This window comes from Lissotriton vulgaris, chromosome 10 (genome assembly GCF_964263255.1).
Source record: "Lissotriton vulgaris chromosome 10, aLisVul1.2, whole genome shotgun sequence".
In the NCBI taxonomy this organism is placed as follows: domain Eukaryota; kingdom Metazoa; phylum Chordata; class Amphibia; order Caudata; family Salamandridae; genus Lissotriton; species Lissotriton vulgaris.
Window position 1 is genome coordinate 833,384,513 of NC_141698.1, and position 18,615 is coordinate 833,403,127.

Below are 18,615 nucleotides of genomic sequence, written 5' to 3' on the forward strand. Positions count from 1 at the left end.
AGGGGCTACCAGCCTTAAGAGTTTGTCATGGAATGTTAATGGCCTGGGGAGCCGCATTAAACGAAGCATAGAACTACAATATCTACATCGACAATCTACACTGACACTCCCCGGGTGTTGTGTTACTACAGGAAACACATCTCAAAGGCCATAGATATTGCGCACTAGATAGATACGGATATAAGCTGGTTGCCCATGCTGGTTACACGACCGGATCACGAGGAGTGGGAATACTGGTCAAAACGAGTCTTCCCTTGGTAACTGGAAAGATCTGGCACAATCCCCTGGGGCGGTTTGTGGCCCTTACAGGGAAATGTGAAGGGCAGGCGGTTAATAGGGTCTCTTTACATTCCACCGGCAGTGCGGTCCGAGGCGTTTGCAGCTCTGGGGACCTTGCTGGTCGACCTTCCGCAGAGACTACTAATGCTGGGTACAGACATGAACTCTACCATTGAACAGGGGCTTGAAAGGGAATCCATATCAACTAGGGAGAGAGGGGTGGAACCACTTAGCGCATTCGTTGAAGCTGTAGTCACACAGATCTTTGGCGATTGCTTAACCCGAACACCCACCAATACACCTTCTACTCATCCGCCCACGGTAGTTACTCATGACTTGACCACATACTGACACACAGAGGTGGGGAGGCATGGTTTTCTAACACAAGAATTGGTCCGCGAGGTATTTTGGACCACTCTCCAGTAGAGGTAATGGTGAGGGGACAGACTCGAACATATACTCTACCACCCAGGCTGAACTCATGGTTCTTTAAGAATAAAGAAAATACACAAAAAGTCCGGGAACAGGCACACCTCTACATCCAAGAAAATGAGGGGGTGGTTGAGGAGGCCTGTACTTTGTGGGAGGCGTTTAAACCAGTCATGAGGGGACATGTTCAGGCCTGCATAGGAGGTAATAACAAAGAAAAGAGACGAGAGGCAACAATAATGGAGATGGAGGCAAGCTATCTGGAGGGTGGGAGAACAGACAAGGAATTAGCACACCTGTTAGAACTTAAGAGGCAGGAACTGCAAGACCTGGCAAATAATGCCACAACGCAGAGAAGAGTATATGACCTGGGAGACAAAGCCAACAAAATGATAGCCTGGTTAGAAAAGAGACAGGGAAAGGCGCTGGGTGGCGACAAAAGAGGGCAGGCGCACTCTACTGGCGAGGACATGACATGGGCCTTTGCAGATTACTATGAGGAATTATAGGAGTCCAACCCAGTAAGGTAAGCCAAAGACGGTTGCAAACTGCTAGAGGAAATGAGACTGCCGGTGCTGTCAGAGGAAGACCGTGAAAGTATCAAGGACATAATAGCTGAGGAAATAGTAGGCGCCATACAGGACCAACAGGCAGGGAAGGCACCGGGACCAAATGGTTTGCCCGTGGAGCTCTTCAACTGCACGGCAAGTATAGTGGCCCCATATCTCCTAGGTATGTTTAATAAAGCGAAAGAGCAGGATGTTTGCCATTTGATTAGCGGACTGCAACCATTGTTGTAATCCCCAAGGCGGGCAAACCACCTGACCAGTGTAGCTCGTACCGGCCGATATCCTTGTTAAAGATGGATGTTAAAATACTGGCCACGGTCTTGGTGAATCGCCGTCTAGTACCAATCAAGACCCGGATACACCCAGACCAATCGGGCTTTATGCCCCACCGTAGCACTAGGCTTAGTCTTTGACAGCGCTATGGGGTGATGCACCTGGTAAAGACCAACCCTGGGGTAGAGGCAGCGCTCCTGTCCCTTGACGCCTGCATGGCGTTTGACAGTATGGAGTGGCACTATCTGTTTGAGGTCCTGAAGAGTTTTGGGTTCGGCCCGCAATTCCAGTCTTGGATTAAGCTTCTGTATACACATCCCCTGGCTAGGATTCAAGCGAATGGTTCAGTGTCCCACTCCTTTGATCTTCATAAGGGTACAAGGCAGGGCTGCCCTCTTTCACCGATTCTATTCGCATTGGCAATCGAGCCGCTTGCTGCATAGGTGAGGGGGACCCAGTGATACCTGGCTTCTTTGGGGGGCACCACTAGGAGAGGATATTGCTATACGCTGACGATGTCCTTGGTATTCAACAAGACAAAGGTTCACAATTAACCAGCTACCGCAGATTTTTTAGCTCTTTGAAGGGTACTCCGGATACCAGATTAACTGGTACTCCGGATACCAGATTAACTGGGATTAGTCACTCCTGTACATGCTATCAAACGGACCACCTCCAATGCTCGGTGCACAAACCAAGCTGCATGTTCAAAAAATTACAGACCCATTTCCTTGATTAATCTCGACTAAGATCCTAGCTATGATTCTCTCAGCCCGACTCCAGCGAGTTCTCCCCAACCTGATACATCCATCTCAAGCAGGTTTTTTAAAACCTAGACTGTCCAGTGATAACACCAGAGTACTGGCACATGTGTTGGAGAAAGCAAAACTTCTAGATACCCCCACAGCGGCAATCACGTTGGATGCCGAAAAGGCTTTCGATAAGGTAGATTGGGCTTTTCTCGAAGCAGTATTACACAAATTCAACTTCGGCGTAACATTCACGAAGCTTGTAATGTCCTTATACGCCTGTCCTACTGCAAAGGTTAGAGCAGGTGGCTCCTTTTCCTCATCTTTTTGTCTAAAACAGGGAACGAGACAAGGATGTCCTCTCTCCCCGTCCTTGTTCTTGCTAGCAATTGAACCGTTCCTATATCATACATGGCATAACGATGCCATTGCTGGCATACCATTCAATGGCTGCACTGTAAAACTAACTGAATACGCGGACGATGTGCTCATCATGTCGGAAAAGGCTGATGAAGCTATTCCTGCGCTAATGAATACTATCGGTGAATACTCTAGGGTTTCAGGCTATAAACTGAATAAGGACAAAACGGAGGTCAAACTCCTGAATAATGTCGGAAATAAGGACATACTCGGAACCTCTGGCCTCACCTGGCAACCACAATATTTTAAATACCTGGGTCTGGATTTCGGGAAAGATTTAATATCAACCTTAAAAGTGAATGAGGAACGGACCTTAAAAAAGATCTCCACATTGTTAGACGGCTGGTCACCCAAGTTTCTTTCCTGGTGGGGTAGGACTGAAACTCTTAAAATGATGTGCACCCCACTGGTTAACTACTTAGCTAGCATGCTCCCAATTACTTTTACGGACGACTTTATCAAGAAAGTGGATAAGCTGTTTGGGGGTTTCTGTGGCGAGGGAAAAGAGCCAAGATATCATTTAAAAAGTTGCAACTAGCAAAAGAGAAAGGCGGCCTGGGCCTCCCCTCGTTCAGGAACTACCAGACGGCTTTCCTCTGCAAACAGGGTGCTCTCTGGCTGGTAGACTCTCCATCCTATGTTCCAGTGTGGCTAACTATTGAAAATTCTGTCATCACACATGCACCCCTTCCGGCCCTCCTTACCATGGACTTAAAACACTTGCCTCACTCCAAATACATCCTGTTAAATACTAGACGAGCCCTGTTAAGGCTTGACCAATCCCATAAAACTAATTCCGTAGTGAAAAAATCCACCTTGGTGTCGTTGTGGAGAAATCCTATGTTTAAGATAGATGGCAAAACCCTCTATTGGGACCTGTGGGCTGAAAAAGGCATTAACATGGTTAAGGACCTCTACGATGGTACACAACCCATCCCCTTCTCGAAATTGCAGACGACTTATAACTTGTCCCCCATAGAATTCTACCAGTTCCTGAAATTGAAATCCACCATCTCTAAACGTACCCTTATTACTGAATCACCTTGGCTTATGACGCGCTTGCCACTTCGGACTCATGCCTGGTATTTCGTGTCTAGAGTCCATAAGCTACTCCTTCCCTTGGCCAAGAAATCCCATAGGCTAGTAGAAGGCAAATGGGAATCGGAATCTAACTCAACAGGAATAGCGGTAGACTGGGATGTAATATATAATACTGCGTTGTCCAATAAGGTTTCCCCAATCCTCTGCCAGACAAAATACATGCTGCTGAACAGAGCATTCTGGACTCCTCAGAGGTTGTATAAATGCCATCTAAAAGACACGCCCAATTGCTGGAATTACCAGTCAGCAACCGGGGATCTTTCCCACATGCTTTTCCACTGCCCTTTACTACAGACATTCTGGGAGAAAATCTTTGCTTATATCCACCAGATATTTGGAATTGATCCTGTGAAGGACTTTATCTACATCACACTAGGTGCACTAGACACACAATTGCCAGACATCCATGACCGCCAACTTTTAGATGTAATGTTAACATTTGCATGCAAGGTCATCCTCTGTAAGTGGAAAACATTTGCAGAGGTCAATTTTAAAATCTAGCTGGAGTGGCTCTCTTTCTTGAGAGGAGCAGATAATCCAGTGCTACTATCGGCTACATGGAAACCTTCCAACAAAAAGTTCTGGACCTCTCAAGATGTGTCGTCCTCTCACTTTGATCCCCGTGATGTAGACTTGCAAATGTTTGTTATCCATATATGCTCCACTGATTGTATAATTTACTTCTGTATGCACTGTGATTATTGTGCCCGCTGATAGCTTGGATGAGATATACCGGACATACTTGTGTTTATTTTTCTTTGATTTTGTGTAGGTGCCACTTACTGCTATGGTTGAATCAATCTATGTAATGGAAGATTTATTGTATTGTCTTTTCTCCAAAATTCTCAATAAAAACGATTTGAATAAAAAAAAAAAAATGGATAGCTTTAAATATCTGGGTATACAGATAGCCAGAAAAGACGCAGGATTTCTGGGGGGAACCACAGCTGGAACGCTTAAAGAGAGACGTCGCCCACTGGAGGAATCTGCCAATATCCCTTATGGTGAGAGCAGTTCTCTTTAAAATGATGTTGTTACCACGAATATTGTATGTATGTCCAATACCCTACAAATTCTTAAAGGACGTGGATAGTGAACTGGGACAGTAGGGTGGCACAGATCGCATTTGCCATTTTACAAAAGGGAGTATAAAGGCGGATTAGCCATTCCGGACCTTTAAAAGTATTACTGGGCCTCACATCTAATGGTATTCAATGACTGGGTATTCAAAGACAGAAATTACCCAGCGTACAGGGGGGACCACTGAGTGACGGGGGGGCGGAGGATACCTAGGTGCACTGTATGGTCGAGGGAAGAAAGAAAGCATGCCACCACATACAGATAGTAGTAAATGTGTGGACGAGGGCCAATTGATTTCTGGGCTGGGCTAACAGACTGACGGAACAGACCTCTATATTGGACAGCGATATGCTTCAGGACGTGGGCAGACTCGGGGTTTCAGTAAATGGAAACTGATGGATATAGTGTGCCTGGGAGATGTGAGGCGGAGACAGGCCATGCTCACGTTCCCCGAATTACAAAAAGAATATCATTAGTGGATACAGACCACTATAGGTACTTGCAGATGAAACATGTGCTGGGCAGTCACCTCAAGGAGGGGGACCAGATCCCTGAATATAGACCGCTAGAGGACAGATTAGTATTAGATACAATTCCGGAAAAAGCACTGTCCTGCACATATAAGATCAATAACGCCCTGGATCTCCTTTTAAAGCTAAGGGAGTCCTGGGAGTCTGACGTGGGCTTGCTGGAGGAGGATGACTGGGCGGAGGTGGTGCAAAGCCCTAGAGAAGTGGTGATTAGGGCAAGGTTCAGGCTCGTCCAACGGAGAATCTTACATAGGTCTTACTACATCAGCACGCTCATGATAAAGCTGGGGCGCATAACAACGGAGAATTGTCAGAGGGGATGTAATCAGAGGGGTACCTTCTTTCATATTATATGGGAATGCCCGATCATACAGCAGTATTGTAGAAAGGTGACGAGGATAATGTCGGAGGTTGTGGTGCATGAAGCTCCTATGGATGCCAGGTGGCATGTGTTACGAGTATCTGGGGAACAGACATGCCTAAATAGAAAAATGTTTGGCTGATAGTGGCAGCAATGGTAGCCAAAAGAAACATTACAGGGGCCTGGGGGGGGGGGGGGGGGGGGGGGGGGTTGGACCACTCAACCGCCCACATTGACACAATGGAAGATGGATATGGACTGGTGCTGCACTGCTGAAGACAATATATGAAAGCAGGGGCTTCCCCAAGAAATGGGGAAATGATTGGCAGCACTGGGAAGTGTACATGGGTGGAAGAGGGATACCGGATTGCTAAAAGTGGAGGGGGCGGGGGATAAGGAATGTATTGAATGGGTTAACTGCTAGAACTGTGGATTACTCTACAAACGTCCATATGTTACAGAAATGCAAAGTAAGAAGACAAGTATGTATTAGCAAACCTTGCCTAGTGTAATGCTATATATTGATACTGACAAATGTAATAAAAAGTTTAAAAATATGTGCAGGGATGGTAAATGAAATCGCAAAATCACTATGAATAACCGGGTCAACATGAAGAAATTTAATGCGCATGACCCTGTCAGAACCCCTTTCCGAGGGCAATAGGGCACACAGGGGCACTGGGCCCGACCATGGTGGTGGAATCCATTCACTCCTGAATTTCAAGGCCCAACCTACTATGGATCCTGTGCAACTCTGCCAAATATCCCTTTGGCAATTAACTCAGTGGAAGCAGTAGCCGAGCAGTCAAAGGCTACCTTAGGGGCTGCGGGAGGGGTGGCAGGAAGTGCAGACACAGGTTAGTGAAAAGGACTCGCAAGTCAAAGAGCACTCAGTAATGTCAATTAATAAATGTTCACTCAAATACTTGTTTTTACATTAAAAAGTAGTATTATATTTTAGCTCTATGCAATCAAATAAGTATTACAACATTCGTAAGCAATAACACTTTCAGGTTGGGGGTTCTAGTGTTTCACTAGCAAATTATTATCCCACCCTCTTTTTGTAATGTGGTGAGGATTATTCACCTATTCACTGGTGGCCACATCCAGTGAATGCTCACAAGGAGTAGTTTCTGTCCTGTAACTCCAGTTCTGTAGTAGGGGTATCTGTTATAGTCATAATCTAGTGAATAGTCCCGCCCATGTGCATGGACCCCGGCAATCAAAAATAATCTCTTAAATTGTCAAAATAATGCAGAAACTGCAAAGACACTTAAGAGCGAATTTAAAGACGAAATAATGCAGCCTATATCCACAGGTTACACTGTCCAGTACTTCAACTAGAAATTCCACCAAAAAAACACCACACAATACAGCCTGCCCAGTTTCTACCATAGAGAAACTTGCCTCCCCCAGTAAAAGACTCTGGAATGATAGAGGGGAAGGTAGGGACAGACAAGCCCCATAGGCTGCCATTATGTGGCTTACATAGGATACTGCGCCTTTAAGAGAACTTTCCAGAACTTCTCCCAGTATCCTAGAATGCATAGCAGGACCCTCTACTTTCAGTTCTTTTTGAAGGCGAAGCACGCCAGACCGGTCGCATTCCTTACATGATGAAATATCTCCACCGGGGAGGAGGGCGGGCGCTTATGACTATAACAGAGATACCCCTACTACAGAACTGGAGTTACAGGACAGAAACTACTCCTTCTGTAGTAGGGGATCTCTGTGTATAGTCATAATCTAGTGAATAGAATGGCAAGCCCATCCCCACACCAAAGCGGCGGTGGAGAATAAATACATAACGCCACTACTGTGCGAACAAATTCCGCAGCGAAGCCTGCCCAACCTGAGCGTCTGCCCTGGCGTCAGTGTCCAGGCAGTAATGCTTAGCAAAGGTATGAACCGACTTCCAAGTGGCTGCCTTGCAGATTTCAGCAATCGGCACGTTACGGAGCAGAGCCGTCGTGGCAGCTTTGCCCCTGGTGGAATGAGCCTTAGGCTTACCTCCTAAGGTCTTATTAGCCTTTTGGTAACATAATTGTATGCAGGACACAATCCACCTAGAGATGGACTGCTTAGAGGTCGCAAGAACCGTCCTGACCGATCCATAATTGATGAACAACTGGTCAGACCTACGAACATCTTTGGTTTTATCCAGATGAAATTTCAACACCCTCCTAACATCCAGGGAATGGAGAGACCTCTCCGCTGGGGATGAAGGGTTCTGAAAAAACGTAGGCAAAGTTATGGTCTGGTTGACATGAAAATCAGAAATAACCTTGGGAAGAAATTTAGGGTGAGTACGCATAACAACCTTAGCAGCATGAAACACAGTATAAGGTTCAGTACAACACAACGCCTGAATTTCACTCACCCTGCGGGCCGATGTAATGGCCACGAGGAACGCCGCCTTCCAGGACAGGTGCTGCAACGAAGCCTTATGAATAGGTTCAAAAGGCTCCTTCATCAATCTGGACAGCACCACATTCAATTCCCAGGAAGGCGAAGGAAGCCTGACAGGAGGGAATACTTTCTTCAATCCTTCCAGAAAATCTTTGATCACAGGGATCTGGAAAAAGGAAGTCTGAAGGGCATTTCCTGTAGGCAGTCAATGCAGCAAGATGAACCTTAACGGAATGAACATTAAGGCCAGACTGCGCCAAATGTAAAAGGTAAGGAAGGATGACATCTTCCTTGCACGTCGTCGGGTCATAGTTCTTGGACGCACACCAGATACAAAACCTCTTCCACTTGTAAGCATAGGATGTCCGAGTGGAAGGTCGCTTAGACTCCTTCAGTATGTCCATGCAATCCGCAGGCAGATTAAGATGGCCATATTGCACTATCTCAGGAGCCATGCCGCCAAACTCAAAGACGAGAGGTTGGGGTGCAACATCTGCCCCCCGAACTTCGTGAGAAGGTCCGGCCTGCACGGCAGCCGAATGTGAGGAAGGAGAGACCGGTGAAGCAGGTCCGTGAACCACCACTGTCTGGGCCACTCTGGGGCAATGAGTATCATCCGAGCCCTGGACCGGGCCAGCTTGATGAGCACCGCCGGAATCAGGGGAATGGGAGGAAAGGCGTACAGAAAGCTGTTCGTCCAGTCGATCCATAACGCATTCCCCAGCGTCCCCTCCTGGTAGTACCTGGAGGCGAAGTCTCTGCACTTGCTGTTTTCGGCGGTGGCGAACAAATCTACGTCTGGAGTTCCCCACCTTGCTAAGACTTCTCCTAGTACTTCGTCGTTTATGACCCATTCGTGGTTTTCCTGAACCAGTCTGCTCTATGCCTCTGCCTGAACATTCTGCACACCTGGTAGATGGGTGGCCGTTATCGTCAGTCCTCTGGCTAGGAGCCAGTGCCAGATCGCCTGCACCTCCTGTGACAGAGTGCGTGATCTCGAGCCCCCCTGCTTGTTGAGGTAATACATTGTGGTGGTATTGTCAGTCTGTACAAGCAGGGAGTTGGTCTGGAAGGACGGAAGAAAGGCCTTCAGTGCCAAGTGAACAGCTCGGAGTTCCAGGAAATTGATGTGATACGTGGCCTCCATCGGCGACCACGTTCCTTGAATCTGTAGAGTCCCGGAATACGCTCCCCATCCCAGGAGAGAAGCATCCGTCACGACAGTCTGCGTGGGAATGTCCTTGTGAAAGGGAACCCCTCTGAGGAGATTCTCCGCCGAACACCACCACTTCAGAGACTGAAGAGCATGCAGCGACAGTCGAATCTTGTCGTCCCAAGATCCTTTCCTCTGATCCCACTGGTCCTCCAAGCACTCCTGCAGAGGTCTCATGTGCAGCCGTGCGTGTGGCGTCAGGAAGATACAAGAGGCCATCGATCCCAGTAGAGAAGACACCGTCGTCACTGTTTTAGATGGAGTTGTCATAAGAGCCTGAGCCTTCCAAAGGAGAGATAATCGTCGCTCTTCCGAAGGAGACACGCTTGCTGACAGCGTATTGATGGAGGCTCCCAAGTACTGTATGCATTGGACCGGAGTCTGGACAGACTTGGCCATGTTGATGTGCAGCCCCAGCTTGTTCAAGAGAACGCACGTCTTCTGGAATGTGTGCTCGCGCTTCCGAGAAGGAGAATGCCTTGATCAACCAATCGTCCAGGTACGGGTAGACTAACACCTTGTTCTTCCTCAGGTACTGCTACCACCGCCATGCACTTCGAGAATGTTCTCGGCGCAGACTTCAGTCCGAATGGGAGTACTGTGTATTGATAGTGATTGGTGCCGACTTGGAACCGCAGGAACTTCCTGTGTTTGTGTGTAATGGGCACATGGAAGTAAGCATCCTGTAGGTCTATAGCACATAGCCAGTCCCCCTGTTGCAACTGAGGATAAATCTGATGCAACGACAGCATGCAAATCTTTTCCCTGCGAATCCATTTGTTTGCCTGCCGCAAGTCCAGAATGGGCCTGAACTCGTTCTTGTCCTTCTTGCGAACCAGAAAGAACCGGGAGTACAGACCTCTTCCTCTCTGAGACAGAGGTACGTCTTCTATCGCCCTTTTCCTCAACAGGATATCCGCTCCGGCCTGAAGCTCGCGCAGCTGAAACTGCGAGCTGACCGGTGGAATTGCTGGAGGAGGGCTGGTGAACCGAAGACTGTATCCATTGCAAACAATATTCAGCACCCACTTGTCCTGAGTAATTTTTCTCCACTCTGCCAGAAAAGATTGAATGCTTCCCCCTACCGGAGTGGGTAACAGATCGGAGGAAGTAGGTTCCTAGGGCCTAGACCCAGCCTGGCCCTTGGGCGCTGGAGCCGACTGCTGGCCTCCACTGCCCTTCTGGAATGGCTTACGGAACTGCTGTTGATGTTGCGATTGTCCCGAAGCCTGGCCCCGTCCTCGGCCTTGCTCACCGAACCGCCGTTGGAAAGGGCGGTACGTCTTCTTGGTCTCTTTAGGCTTCTCCAGGCCCACAGCCGTGAGCGTCTCGGCCTCCGCCTTCATGCGGGCCATCTCATCCGCATGCTTCCCGAAGAGGGTCTCGCCGGAAAATGGTAGGTTGGCCACCCTCTGCTGTGCGTCCGGTTTCAGGGACGTAAGCCGGAGCCATGCGTGGCGTCGTTGGTTGACTCCATGGCAAAATCCGTGAGCCGCCAACAGGGAAGAATCCGCTGCAGCGCTGATAATCTGGTTCGCCACCAGCATCCCTTCGTTCAGCACTTCCAGGAAGTCCTCACGCTTTTCCCGAGGTAAGTGCTCTGCAAATCGCTCGAGGGAGTCCCAGAGGGCGCGGTCGTACCGGCCCAACAGCGCCGTGGCACTCGCAGCTTTCATGGAGGTAGCGGAAGTTCCACAGACTTTCCTCCCCGCCGAATCCATCCACCTGGACTCCTTATCCGGGGGAACCGTGGATGACGGGGTGGTGGCATGTTGCTTGCGGGCCGCCGTCACAATTACAGAGTCAGGAGGGGGTTCCGTCCTCAGAAAGGCCGGATCCGAATCGGGAGCCCGGTACTTTTTCAGCAACCTCGATGGAGCCGCCTTAGTCACCGCAGGGGTTAGAAAAAGGGCCATAGCCGGTTCTTCCAGGCCCGGCACCAGAGGCAGGAGAGGACGAGACCGGTGTTTTTGATGTAAAGTCTCAAAAATGACTGAAGTTTTCAGAGTAGGCACCGTCGGGGATATGCCCAACTTCGCAGCGTCCCTTAAAAGGACGTCATGGAATGCCACCAGGTCATCAATCGGGGACACTCTCGTGTCCGGTGACCCCGACAAGGTAGGAGAATAGTCCCTGGTCCCAGAGGACCTCGTGTGAGCGAGATTCGCGCCTCCTATGGCGGCGTCTCGACCTCGTGGACGATCTGCGTCGCGATCTCTCCCTTCTCCCAGAGCGAGAGCGGGACCTGCCAGCCCGTGGCCGCTCCACCGGTTTCCGTGGCGGGGTCTTCCTTGGCTCCTCACGGGGTTTCGGTTTTGGGGTCCCCTTAGGAGGTACAAGCAAAGACGGCAGCGAAGTGGACCTCGGCGGAGGAACCTTCGGCTGCGGGGCGGGCCCATGCGGAGGGACAGGAGGTGGTGGTGGGTCGCCTGAAGGAAGTGGAGGTTTGGGTGGAGGATCCTCCTTAGGAACAGGGGAAGGAGTTGGAGTCCGAGGCCGAGATGGCATGTACACCTCCGAGTACACCGAGCCCGGTGACCACTTAGGCGAAGGGGGCGGAGATCCAGCCCCTTCAGCAGGTGATCGCTTCCTCTTGCGTCCTCCACTAGAAGCAGCGTGACTTCTGGGACTAGAATCCCTCTTGCGCTGTTTCGGAGAGGCTGAACGACTCCCAGACGCCGACCGCTTTCTGCTCGACGCAGAGCGTCGCTTTTCTGGCGTCGAACGACGCTTCCGTGACTCCGGCGTCGAACGCCGCCTCCGCGACGTCGACCCTCTCTTTCTCGACGTCGAACCCAGACCCCTCGACGTCGACCTCTTCCTCCGCGACGTCGTATGCCGCCTCCGCGACGTCGAGCGTTCCGTCTTCGGCGACGAGCGTCGCCGTCTCCGTCGTGATGCTCTCGACGTCGAGGAGCCCCTCGACGTCGACCGGTGCCTCGACGGCGATCGACGGTGTCGCCTCGACGGCGAGCGTCGATGCTTGTCACTTCGCCTTCGGCGTCGATAGGAAGACTTCGACGTCGACGAAGACGATGACGTAGACGGTGGCTTAGACGGCGACTTCTCCATGATCTTCGACGTCGAGCCGTCACGCCGTCTCGACCCGAAGCCCCGGGGAGAGGGGGAGCACACCGCCGTCATCCCTCTCGACGTCGTCGATGCAATCGACGTCGACTGAGACCGGGACTGTTTGCTGGGCTTCCTGCCCCTGCGGAGCCCCCCAGAGGCCTCAGCAGAGGCAGAGGGAACCTTCCCAGCCTGCCCAGACCCACCTGCAGCCTGCAGACACCTCTCCTCAAGGCCAGAAAGCCTGATCTTCATCCTGTCCCTCAGAGTCCGAGCAGTAAACTGCTGGCAGATGACACAGTCCTCAGGGACATGATCCTCAGGGAGGCAGACGATGCAGACATCATGGGGATCACTCTTGGCCTTCTTCCTCCCACATGCTGGGCCTGAAACAGCACACAAAGGAGAAGAACACCAAGAAAGAAAACTGAATCACTTTTTGAACACAAAAGTGCCAAAAAATCCAATAAACCCTTGAAACAAGGGAGAGCTCAATGCCAGGGTCCTGTAAGCAGGAGCCGGAAAAAAGAACTGAAAGTAGAGGGACCTGCTATGCATTCTGGGATACTGGGAGAAGTTCTGGAAAGTTCTCTTAAAGGCACAGTATCCTATTTAAGCCACATAATGGCAGCCTATGGGGCTTGTCTGTCCCTACCTTCCTCTCTATCATTCCAGAGTCTTTTACTAGGGGAGGCAAGTTTCTCTATGGTAGAAACTGGGCAGGCTGTATTATGTGTGGTGTTTTTTTGGTGGAATTTCTAGTTGAAGTACTGGACAGTGTAGCCTGTGGATATAGGCTGCATTATTTGTCTTTAAATTCTCTCTTAAGTGTCTTTGCAGTTTCTGCATTATTTTGACAACTTAAGAAATTATTTTTGATTGCCGGGGTCCATGCACATGGGCGTGACTATTCACTAGATTATGACTATACACAAAGATCCTCTACTACAGAAGTAGGCATTACTCAAGAATCTACTATGACTCTTAGGAAACAGTCAAAAGGGCCTATGGTGCCGTAGCACCTTAAGCAGCAAGTCCATCGAGGCCAGACAAGTCAATATCAAGTCTTAACGACTCCAGGAGCAAGGCAGCTTTCAGCAAGTGCCCCGAATGCAGGCACTTGCAATGCTCCAATCCAAATCAATCGAGTCAATCTGCATGCGGTGTGTGCAGCAGCACCTGGCAGGCAGAGGCTCACTTCTGAACACTCAGCAGGCTTCTATGGCTATCGGAGGTGCACCTGCTTCCGTTGGCCCAGTAAGTTCAGCTTATTCCCAGATGGCGAGGTTGAATCCCTGTGCTCCCGAATGGGTCTCCGCAACAGACCAAAGTCCTCTCAAAGGGTGCTTTATTCCCCAACTTGGGGTTGCAGCTTCAGTTTTCCCAAGCGAAAGCCTGAACTTTGCAATACTCTTATCCAGGAGCCCCTCTTGGCATACATGGTTGCTGCATTACCCACTGACAAGAATTCGGTCTTTACTACATAGCCACCTATACCACGGTGGACTCTCCTGGCACACAGGGTCACCACTAAGTCCAGTACAGGTCTTGGTACTCTCAGCAACAATTACTGCGGTGGTGGCCTCTCCAGGCATACGGGGTAACCACAACAATTTGGTAAAGGCTTCACGCCCCCGCCATGGTACTCTATTCATAGGTAAGTCAACTGCAGTCCTCTCCCGACATACCGGGTTGGGTCACAGATACAATCCTGCACCCTGGCAACAACCACTCAGTGCACAGCAGTCTCCTCTCATTGAGAGTGCTCTCGGCAGGACTCCCCACTGGATCTTGCTCCCTCCAAACCTTTCCACTTCCTCACAGGCAAGCTCTGCTGCAGGACCAGTGGCCTTTGTTTTCCTGGGGGATGTGGCTTTTCTTGACAACAGTGTGCGAAGGGGTGGGATGGCTACAACGTTTGTCTTCCATAAACATTGCAAAGTACAACATTATAGATGTAACCTAAACAATTGTGAAAAGTAAAAATAAACATTCTTTAAAAAAAAATTACATTGCAGGCACATTGGCTCTCAGTGTATGGACAACGAGGCAACATGGCGCACAATCATGATCCATGTTTAGCTATGACCAAACAAAACCTAAAATAAATCATCAATATGGACAGACTACAGTACAGTTGGGCACTCACGGCAGAGGTACACATGCTTTACTATGCAGAGGACTTTTCCATCTCAACAAACCCATTTTGATTGTTCAACACTGGTGTCAGCACTATTAGTCTATCAACCAGATTAATGACCAATATCCCTTTTGCTATTTTATTTTGCCAGTGTCAAATAATTAGCTACCTAGATTCTGCATTCGTCCCTTTTTACCAGCCACACCAGACTCTTGTAGTCACTCTTTAACCCCTTAACTGCTGCCGTCGGCCAAGGTCGTCACAAGCACTACCTCCTCTCCTCAGTGCTGCGCACAACCGTTGGCCGACAGGCCAGCATTCGTTATCAGAACGTTCAGCACTGGGCGCTGAACGTTCGACGCTCTGATGAGGTTAAATGTTTAATCTTCAATAAACGATAATCTCAGACTTCTAAGTTTATCAACTAACACAAACCCCTTTGTTTATTCCTAATCAGATAATACCAGCTATTCTTTTCAAATTCACCTCATGCAAGAACGGTGAGGAAGCAAAACTGTATTAATGCTTAAAGAGAATACACAAAAATAGAGGTTCATAATGCTCTACCCAATGTACTCCTCATTTGCTAGGGTAAAAAAACATTTTGGGTATGGTTGAGTCCGCAAAACTAGTCCCTCATATTTAGAATCCATAACCAAGCTGCACAGATGAGAATTAATCATATTACTTCTTTTTGTACTTTGTCACTGTGCTCTAAAGGCAAAATGAAGAGTTCCAACTGCTGCATGGGCAGATATGTAGCCTTCCTGAATGAATGACTGGCGGTGTTTTGTACAGAGCACAGTTACTCCCCAGAGTGTTCCAATGCTAGGAACTTCAGGTGAGGAAAAAAAAACCTTAATAGCAAACGAGCGAGAAGAGAACCGCCAAGTTTTAAATCGCCCACGGAATACAGATTCTGAGCCCAAGGTGTCCAAAGCTAGAAAGGGGCTTGGTCCAAGCCTTAGCAACCAGAAAGGAAAAGAAGCAACCCCCCTTTCTCAGACGCCTGACCCACATCACTAACATCAGAGAGGCCTTTTTGGGAACCACATTCTTGATGGGGCAATAATCTTTCCACAAGATAAAGAGGGCTAGAAAGGAAGAGTGCACGATGAACCAACACCAAGGATTTAAAAAAGACCCGCTTCTTGACAGGCAGCCAATGAAAATAATTTTGCTGGATGGTAAATCGAAGCAGGCCAGGAAGTCTCAAAATAAGACGAGCATCGGCATTCTGGACTGCCTGGTGACCAATCGGGGATTCCGACAACCCTAAGTACAGGGTGTAAACAGCCTTGCCCGTTAATAATCAGGGCGTGAATCTTCCTAGAGTCCTGTATCCACTTTAAAACAGTATGGTGTATCGAATTGATGCATTCTTTCTCAACTGGGTGCTGAACTCAAACACTAAATATGGCTGCTGGAACACAAAGGCAGCAGGCATTTTGGCATTCCGAGCCTTGAGCCGTAACAGTTGTCATGCGCAATGGAGAGAAAACCCAAAAAGGGAGCATTTAGGAATGATTTTTTTTAATTGAGTGCAGTACAGCATACAGCGCGTTAAGAAATGCGACGGGAGGTCGCAATAGCAGCGAACTCCCAATTTGGGGAAAACCAGAACTCAGAAGCATGAAACAGAACATAAAGGCAGAACCAGGTTGAACAGTTAGTAGGGAATGTGGTGGATCAAGACAACTTTCACCAATAGTAAAGACTAGATAAGACAGTTGAGGATGGAATGAACTTTAATGAATAGAGCTACCCTGGTGGCAGCAGATCAACGGCTCAACAAGAACAGAGCACAACCAGGCACATATTTGCATATTCCAGAACATAGCCAGTGAAACACCACAATCTGGATTAAACAGCAATGCTAAGAACTTCTTAAAAATGCAAATTCAGTCCTTGTGAATGATTTAATAAATTTGGCTTTTAAAACCTTTCAACCGATTATATATTTCACCCTGTGATTGACTGTGCAGTTAATGCATTTAGGGCAAAAATAAATATTGCAGCAAATGGTCAAACAATGCTAACATCCATTTAAAATCATGTTATATTTCTTACCTCCCACTGCAAATGCGGGGGAATGTTTCTAATCTGTAGTTTTCGGCTCCTGTAAATAAATGACAGCATAGTTAAAAAAAAAAATCTGAAAGACCGATATAACTAAGAAGTGATTAAGAAAAACACTTTCACCGAATAAGGAGTATAATAAATGTTATCTTAGAAATCCATGCGAATGACCAGCAACTTATTGTGCCAAGAAATATACAAGTTTACTATCACGCCGCTGATTGACTGCGTTGCAACAATACCCGCTGCAACGCTCTTAGCATGACCACATCTTGGTATGCATAACTGAACAGTAAAGGAATTGTGAAATATTTAAACTGTGATCCGTCAAGTGGGGAGGGGGGGGGGGGGGTCAGGGAAAAGGGGGAATCCCAAAATGCCTTAGACAATGCCAAACAAAAAAAAAAAAAAGCTTGACAGAATTACACCAAGTTTGGCAGAAAGCTAACTTTACCCAGAAACCATTTTTGTGATTTGGTGTAAATCCATATCTATAGTTTTGAGAAAATAAGAATCCAAAATGTTTATCTGTGGCCAGGGGACTCCTGTGGCTGACAGAGCAAAATATGATGTGCATAGCTGCTGTCAAAGATATCAGTGTCCTAAAACGTTTATAACAAAGACGAGCATTTACAATGCAATGGCCTCGGCTTTGTTAAAGTTAGAGCTATTGGCATTGCAAATGGCATTTTTTAAATTTTTTGTTTTAAAAAAAAAAAAGGTATTGTCATTCACAATGGCAATAGGTGAGCATTAGAGAGCAGGAGAGAGCATTAGCGGACACAGAGCCCCCCCTCCCCCACACACACAGACAGAGCCCCCCCACACACAGAGGCCCCCCCCCCACACACACAGAGGCCCCCCCACACACACAGAGCCCCCCACACACACACAGAGCCCCCCCCACACACACACACAGAGCCCCCCCCACACACACACACACAGAGCCCCCCCCACACACACACACAGAGCCCCCCCCACACACACACACAGAGCCCCCCCCACACACACACACAGAGCCCCCCCCACACACACACACACAGAGCCCCCCCACACACACACACACAGAGCCCCCACACACAGAGCCCCCACACACAGACAGAGCCCCCCCCACACACACACAGAGCCCCCCCCACACACAGAGCCCCCCCCCACACACACACAGAGCCCCCCCACACACACACAGAGCCCCCCCCACACACACAGAGCCCCCCCCACACACACAGAGCCCCCCCCACACACAGAGCCCCCCCACACCACACAGAGCCCCCCACACCACACAGAGCCCCCCACACACACAGAGCCCCCCACACACACAGAGCCCCCCACACACACAGAGCCCCCCCCACACACACACAGAGCCCCCCCCCCCACACACACACACACACAGAGCCCCCCCCCCCACACACACACACACACACAGAGCCCCCCCCCACACACACACAGAGCCCCCCCCCCCACACACACACACAGAGCCCCCACACACAGCCCCCCCACACACACACAGAGCCCCCCCCACACACACACAGAGCCCCCCCCACACACACACAGAGCCCCCCCCACACACAGAGCCCCCCCACACACACAGAGCCCCCCCCACACACACAGAGCCCCCCCCACACACACAGAGCCCCACCCCACACACAGAGCCCCCCACCCCACACACAGAGCCCCCAGCCCACACAGAGAGCCCCCCACACACAGAGAGCCCCCCACACACACACAGAGAGCCCCCCACACACACACACAGAGAGCCCCCCACACACACACACAGAGAGCCCCCCACACACACACAGAGAGCCCCCCACACACACACAGAGAGCCCCCCACACACACACAGAGAGCCCCCCACACACACACAGCGCCCCCCCACACACAGGGCCCCCCACACACAGGGCCCCCCACACACAGGGC

At 49.4% G+C, this 18,615-nt stretch overlaps 1 protein-coding gene across 1 annotated transcript in view; it reads right to left on the bottom strand.

Moving 5' to 3' along the window:
• Positions 1–18,615, bottom strand: part of IGF2BP3 (insulin like growth factor 2 mRNA binding protein 3) — a 1,069,372-nt gene that overhangs the window by 758,179 nt on the left and 292,578 nt on the right. Inside the window, exon 3 of the mRNA XM_086941758.1 lies at positions 16,693–16,741. Coding sequence (XP_086797884.1) covers positions 16,693–16,741 — 49 coding nt within the window. The remainder of the gene's footprint in view (positions 1–16,692; positions 16,742–18,615) is intronic.